This window comes from Capsicum annuum, chromosome 4 (assembly GCF_002878395.1).
Source record: "Capsicum annuum cultivar UCD-10X-F1 chromosome 4, UCD10Xv1.1, whole genome shotgun sequence".
NCBI classification, from domain to species: domain Eukaryota; kingdom Viridiplantae; phylum Streptophyta; class Magnoliopsida; order Solanales; family Solanaceae; genus Capsicum; species Capsicum annuum.
Genome location: NC_061114.1, coordinates 179,756,918 through 179,764,659, shown reverse-complemented (window position 1 = coordinate 179,764,659; position 7,742 = coordinate 179,756,918). Strand labels below are relative to the sequence as shown.

General features: G+C 33.9%; 1 protein-coding gene across 2 annotated transcripts; it reads right to left on the bottom strand.

Annotated features, from left to right (window-relative positions):
• Window positions 1-3,818: 3,818 nt before the first annotated feature.
• On the bottom strand, window positions 3,819-7,145 carry LOC107867731 (bidirectional sugar transporter SWEET1). 2 transcript variants are annotated; one of them, XM_016714109.2, is made up of 6 exons: window positions 6,831-7,145; window positions 6,700-6,736; window positions 6,416-6,511; window positions 5,553-5,832; window positions 4,693-4,812; window positions 3,819-4,182 (listed from the first exon to the last, which is right to left on the bottom strand). In XM_016714109.2, exons 1-6 carry the CDS (start codon window positions 6,871-6,873, stop codon window positions 3,994-3,996), a joined length of 765 nt encoding a protein of 254 aa, XP_016569595.1. In that variant the 5' UTR covers window positions 6,874-7,145; the 3' UTR covers window positions 3,819-3,993. The 2 variants fall into 2 exon arrangements, with proteins under 2 accessions (XP_016569595.1, XP_016569596.1); XM_016714110.2 differs by lacking the exon at window positions 4,693-4,812 and having other exon boundaries at window positions 6,831-7,109.
• Window positions 7,146-7,742: the final 597 nt, after the last annotated feature.

Here is a 7,742-nt window from a genome sequence, read left to right as displayed (position 1 = left end):
AGTATGGCCTGACTTGGTGTTTGATGCATTAGAAAGGGTTCAGTTGATTAGAGAAAGGCTTCAGCTCAGAGCCGACAGAAATCGTATGCAGTTATGAGGAAGAGGGATCTTGAGTTTGAGGTTGGTGATTTTATGTACTTTAAAATTTCTCTCATGAATGGAGTGAAGAGATTCAACAGGAAAGGGAAACTCAGGCCCCGATATGTCGGTCCCTTCAAAATTCTCAATCATTTTGGAAAGGTGTCTTACGAGCTTGAGTTGCCTTTAGATTTAGCCTAAGTACACCCAGTGTTCCATGTCTCATTGTTGAAAAGGTGTATTAGTGATCCAGCTAAAGTTGTTCTCATAGAAAGTATAGATATTCAGAATAGTCTTTCCTTTGAGGAAGTTCCAGTTGAAATTCTTAATCATCAAGTTCATAGACTAAGGAACAAAGACATTCCATTGGTCAAAGTTCTTTGGAAGAATCAGTCCATTGAGGGAGCCACTTGGGAAGCAGAGGCAGATAGGCAGACCAAGTACCTCATTTTTTCTCTGCGAATCCAGATTCAGTATAAGGTACTAATTTTCTTAAGATCTCTCTATATCATGCTTAATATCAGTTTCACATCATATTCATGCCAGTCTTGCATTTACAAATTAGTTCAGTCATGTAATCCATGCATCAGGTATGCATGTTCATTGTGTAAGCTTAGTCCAGTAGTTTTCCTTATCTTAACTAGTTTCATTCGAGGACGAATGATCCCAAGCGGGAGATATTATAACACCCCATATTTTTCTAGCATAATCTAAGTCCCAGTGCATAAGTACTCGTATAAAAAAATTTTGAAACACTTATTATTTTTCAGTTTAAATCCTGCCATTGCATAGAAAATTCAATTAGCTTTCCAATGATATAAAATTTTCCAAAATTCGATAACCTGGTAAAAAGTTATGGCGATTAAGTTTCAGATGTTAGACCCTATTATTTTAACCCGTAGAGCATTGCGGATCTAGTCTAATTGACGCATGGAAATTTCCAGTGGAGGTGCACGATCTAGGATCATCATGCCAAAGGCCAAATTGGCATTTGGCAGTTTCCAGGTCTCTCAGTAATTCCACTGCATAGCGGTGAACTTCCAGGTCCCAATCAGTGAAGGACCAAGATTTTTGCCGCGTCGTGCCACAAACCAGTTTCCTAGCTGTCTAATTCTAATAGCTTGATGTAATAGTGGAACGTCGCGCCATGGCTAAAAATTGGGATCTTCAGTTTTCAGCTTACGTTTAAATCCATTTATGGATATTTGGGTCTTTTTCCTAAGCCCTAAACTCATCCTAAAACACGAAATTTAGCCCCAATTGACCTAAATATTCATTCATTATTCAATTCCTTTCAAATTAAAATTCTCTTTTCCAAAAACAAGAAACCCTAGTTCTCAAATTCAAGACCAATCCTCAGGAACTCACCCGGAACTTTAAGAAATTCATTATCCCAGGTATGTTAGATGTTCATCCATGGAGTCCAAGTAACCCATTTTAATCACCAAGTTATTATGTTTTAAATTATGATTTCATCCATGAATCTCCATGCACTATTGATTTTATACCATGTTACCATGAAATTATCGTTACTATTCAATTCTCGATGTGTTAATATTACTATTTATTGAATTAAACCATGATTTAGTATGATTATGTTGAATTCATGCTATTTTTGTAAGTTCCAGGGCATTCCTATGATTTTTTTAAACCCTGAACTACAAGCGTTTGATAAAATGCCTACAAGAGTGATTGATGTATATAAAAGTCTTCATGATTTGTCCTTCAAGCTTTAGTGTCATTTTACTATTACTGTTTTGAGTCCTAGAGGTATTGAATACCTGAAATCCATAGATCTTTACTTATTCTAGTATCAATACATTACAGAATAGTCTTCAGAACATACTATGAGCATTATCAGAACAGTTAGTTACTAGTCAGATGAACTCAGAGCAGTTTAGTATTTCAGTGTCTTTCAGTTGGGAGTAGGATTTAGCACCGAGAGAGTGTAGGTATGGCAGCTTCCCTGTCCGATAGGCAGAGTCATTTGTAGCAGTCCCTATACTCTAGAACTAAGCAGCCAACGTAGGATATGAGAAACCACCCGTCAGATTAGGCTTGACTATCTCACATAGGTCACCGTTAGTTCAGGCTTGACACCCTTAGTCCTTTGGCCATTATGTTAGTTTAGTGGATCAACACAGTCAGCGTTAGTGCCCGTGGCAGGGTATTAACACCCTTCCAACTGGGGTTACAGGTTGGACCCCAATTAGTTCAAATTGGGGCATGTCGATTAGATGATACCTCCCACAATATCAGATATAGTCTCAGTTCAGTTATGCAGTCTTAGAGTTGCTTGACCAAACCATACAGATATTAGTATTTTTCAGTATTTCAGTTCATAGATTTTACTCAGTTCATGTTATATGCTTGGTCATGCATCCCCAGTGTCTAGAGATTTTCACATATCTTTAACATTTACAGACTTTTATGCATACTTAGTATTTACAGATTCTCTATATTTTTAGTATCTACAGATTTCATGTTTTCTGCTCAGTACTCCATGTTTTACATGTATATTCAATTAATTATTAATTCTGTTCATGAAACCATACATATCAGCCTGCTTCATGTAGCATACCTGTACATTCAAAGTACTGATCATATACCTTTCTTTTACGCTATGATGTATCATATCATAGGTGATGACGCTGAGTTCCCGGACCGTGCTTAGACCTCATTCCTCAGACTATCAGCAGTACAATAGCAGTGGTGAGTCCTCATCATTTGAGGACAGATTATTTTACTTCATATCTATATTTCAGTAGCTAGCAGAGTTAGTTAGGAGCCTGTCCCATCAACTCATATCCAGTCAGTCAGTTTTAAAGGCTTTATCAGACATTAGAGTTAGTTATTCAGTATTCAGACACTACAGTTAGTTATCCAATTTATCATTAGTTTATCATATTCAATCAGTTGTTTCTATAGACTCATATTTCAGTTTTAAATCTAGTTATTAAAACCTTATGGCATGTCAGTATTCTTCCGTATTTATGATCATGTTATCCAGTGCTCACAGTAGGTACTAGCTCATGGGTTAGCTTGTGGTCCCTCGGGACTGTGAGCACCGTATGACGACTAGGGGTAGTCCTGGGTCATTACAATGCATGCGAAGAAGGTGGATCAAATTATATCAAGAAAATTAAGCCAAAAGGGGAGATTTGTTAGGATTTCTACCCTGATTTTCTTATCAAGTTTAAGTTTTTTACTTTTTCTTGAAAGAAAAATAAAAGTAATACCATAATTACTTTTACTTTTCCTGAAAGAAAAATATAATACTTTTTTCATATTTGTCAAACCTCTTTTGGAAAGGTTTTGGAACTCTCCAAATAGTAGACTCTCTTCTCATACCATAACAAGGTAGCATCCATAATGTAGTCGTTTGTGATTCTTGTTTAAGAGGAGATTTTCTCCCAATAGTTTTATATTTTCTTTAATATTAATTTTTATGTGTAGGCCAGTTGGCCAAATTATATCAATACTATTATGCTTTTAGTTTATATTATGTCATCTGAATTATTGCTGTCTTGGTTTGAAAATTTTAAGCTTCTGCATGACGCCCTCTCAATTTCTAACCCAAAAAAAACTTATGATATTAGGAATTTAATTTTTCTTTTACATGGTTAAAATGGAAGGAAGAAAACTATAATTGGACAAACTAAACTAGCAACATTGTGCCCGTAAATAACTGAATTTTTCTGTTCGAAAACTTTAACTAAATTTGAAATATAAAAAGAAAATTATTGAAAAAGAATTTCATTTATTAAAGACGTCTTCCACGATAACAAGAGAAATAGTAATTACGTCTAGACTATTACAAATACACTTGATTTGTGGAGGATTACTCCTTCAGATTAGGAAAAATGAGCATGAAGTTTGGGTACATTTTTTGATTGAACATTTTAATTAAAATCATCATGCTTTTGCATCACCATTTTGAGTATTAGGTATTTCCTTCTCTTTCTCTTTTTCTTGGGACTTCCCTAATTCCATATCTGATCTTCCATCTTCCTCACTTTTCTTGCTTTGACCTTTGTTTCCCCTATAAATGGCATACAATATCAATTGTGCTGTTCCTAGCAAGCCTCCTACTCCGTTTGGTACCTGCAAAAAATCATAGCACGATTAGATTTACCTCAAAAATGATCGATTAGATTTACCTCAAAAATGATCATTTAAACTCAGTATTTTAAATCAAAGCAAATAATTTAATCTTATAAATTGCAGAGGCAGAGTCTCCATACAACATAGCGGTATCGTATTTATCTAAACCTAATATTTTCAATGTAGAACATATTTAAATGCAAAAATGCACTACAAATACAATAAATAGAAGCTTCGGACACACAATTTTACAACTACGATAAGTTCTATAGCAAAATCTTTAAGGACTGAACTCACAGAGCTTAAATTCTAGATTCACCTTTGTTAATTTGTATAAATTAATGTGAAAATGCACATCACTTGAACAATGTAACTGATAAAACTTTATAGTACACAACATAGTAGGTAGTGGTTGTGTGTATATATAGGGTATGAGTAATTTCTTTTTCGATTACCCCTCACGATCATATTTTTTTTAAAAAAAAAAACCCGTAAGATTATAATGCTTACTGCAATGAAAGGGTCCTTTCCGAGCAAGCCATAGACGAACCAAGAGGTACCACATAGAAAGACAAACAGTGACAAGAAGAAAGGCATGTACTCCACACTTTTAGTCTTGATCACTAGCCTCTGCCAAAAAGGAAGTACATCAATAACAACAAACTCCTTGAAATATACTTGGCAAGTTATTTAACCCACCAAAATGATAAGCATTTGTCAACAAAAGTATGATTCAGTACAATGAGTAGTCCATTCAATTAAAAAGAATAGCTATTCAAGATAAACATTGTTTTCCACTTATTTTTATTCTTTCCATAGGCATTTGATAGCCAAAACCTACTAGCTAGGCCGACCAATCCAATTCGCTTTGGGTAAGTCCATTGTAAAAAATAAAAATAAAGTCGGTTTACATATAAAAGGTACCGCAAACTCAAGATCTTACCATAGAAGTAAAAAGGATCGTGAAATTTAGAGTAAAAATTCACTAAGTAGCCTCTTTGTAATTCCTGTTGTCACGAGAGAAATTACTTTCGGCAGGAGTAAAACTTCCTCACAGTAATTATTTTTCAAAAATCAGACCAGAAAGTAGCCGACAACGCTATTCCTATAGAAAAATTAATTGTTAGTCCAACTACACGATCTTACATTTAGTATAAGGTTGAAGAAATTCGAACAATTCGACTACACTTCTTACCCTGTTCTATTTACACAAAACAGTGCTACACGCTAGTCACTGCTTTCTCTCTCTCTCTCTTTATTTTTATAGGCATTTGGTATACAAAGCCTACTAATTCTACTAATTAAATTGCATCAGATAGACCCAGAATAAAGCGCTCGATATCAAGAGGAGCAAGATAAATGATCCATACCATAATTGACAATGGAGAACCATACATAATGATGGAGAAAATAGCAGCAGCAAAACCACTAAAGACCTTCCTTTTTTGGCCATGGAGAGCTAACATAGAGACCAATGCCACAGTTGAGAAAATGGAAAGGACCACAAATAGAATTCCAGAGATTTTTGCTTTTTCCTTTCTGGGTGCAAATATGAGAAAAACCACCACATAGAATGCCTCAAGTCCTGCACCTGTGCCATTAATAATCGATACCAGTATGTTGTTTGGTGACACAAATGGCAGACCATACCTATTATAAACCATCCAATTTTGAATTAATCCCAAATTTCCATAATCATAACACAATCAGAAATTCCAGAGCACTATGTCGGTATTACTCAAATTTCTGAGTAAAGTATATACTTCGACACTTACGGTGAAACACATTTCTTTATCTTTTATGGCGACGCTAAAGACTAATCGCTACAAGTTCAGCCAAATCCGATAATCATAATCCAATTTGTCTAAGAAATTTATTTAGTATACATAAATTAATAATTTAAAAACAATATCTTTAAAATGATAGAGTTTTAAATTTACAAACTTCAAATCCCGACACTAAATCGATGTTTAATCAATGTTTTCTTACGAAGGTTACTAAAAAGTAATCAACATTTTGAACCTTAGCCACTGACATAATTATACCCACACCTTATCTAGAATTCTGTTTTTTTGACTACTTAAAAAGGAAAATTTGTTTCAATAGAAGGTTTTAAAAGTATGAGGGAAAGGAAACAAATTAAAAGATTTGACTACAAGGTAAAGTAAGTCAAATATTTTAAAATGAAAGCACACATATATACTGTGTTAAGTTAATGCAAAAAAAAACTCACCAAGTAGAGAGCAAGCAATTGAGCAGAGTCATTACATATGGCATGCCTGAGAATTGCTCTGTGGACCTATTCATAATGACCCTCCTAAATGTAATCCTATGCAGCCACAAGAAAAAAAAAAGTTAATAAAACTTTTCTCTAATAGCAGACTTCTATGCATCTGAAATATTTCACGAGACTTTGCCACTTACTATTATCGGCACAAATATCAAACAACTCAAACTACGAATATTTTTCAGATAATGTTTCATTTAAAAAATCTTAAGAAAATGAGCATGGCTTACATTGGGGCCAAGAAGAGAAACAAGCCAGTAATGTTGCCTATTTCAAGAAACAAAAACCAAAAGTCATAAACAAAGAAATCATAATGAAAATCCAAGAAAACTAAAGGGAAAATGGAAATGAAAACTCCTACCAAAAATCCCAAACAAAGTGTGGAGAATTTTGATGATTCCCATAGTAAAGGCTTTTTGATTTTCTTCAAGAAAGTTGGAAATGAAAAGTAGATACGTCTTGAGAAGGAAAACGGTGTTGTATATGTAGAAAATATGGAAGATTATGGGGGAAGAGAAATATTACTCTAATGTGTATAAATAGAGCCAAAAGACAAACAGGTTGGCAAAATGAAATGCTTTTTAGCTTTCTAGTTTCTCCACATGCTAGCATACGTGTTATATTGGTAGTATTACTACTAGCTAGTGTATGTGATGAGGTCCTTATCCTTCCTCTTTTTTGGTGATCTCTTCTTCTATCCATACTCCAAAAATATTGTTCGGTACTTCATACACTATAGAATAATAGGATATACACAAGAATGACTGAACAATTATAGATTCATGAAATGTTGGGATTATGTCACACCTAAAATTCAATTCATGACTTTTAATTACAAGAATTCTAAGAACTCCCTTTGCAATTATCTTGAATGCTTTGATTTCTTGTGGTAATGGAGTATAATAAAAGAAAAAAAAAATTCACTCATGCATTGTAATTTTCTGACAAAAAAAATTTAATGAATTATTTCTGAGCTATTAAATATATCGAATTTGAATCTTATTGAATACAAGATTTAGAGTTATTTTTATTAGGAAGTTTTTCCCCTTTCTCCTCCCACTCCTTCCTCCTCAATATGAAACTTCTCGGCATTATCTGAATTTAATTAGGTAATGAAATTTCGATTTGTTGAAACGTAATCTTATTTTATTAAAGATGGTGTGTGCCTTATAAGGTTAACCTAGTTGATCATATTACTAATCAACTTGGTGAACGATTATAAAAATCAAAATACAGAAACAAGTATAAGTACTTGACTCCGATTTAATAGACA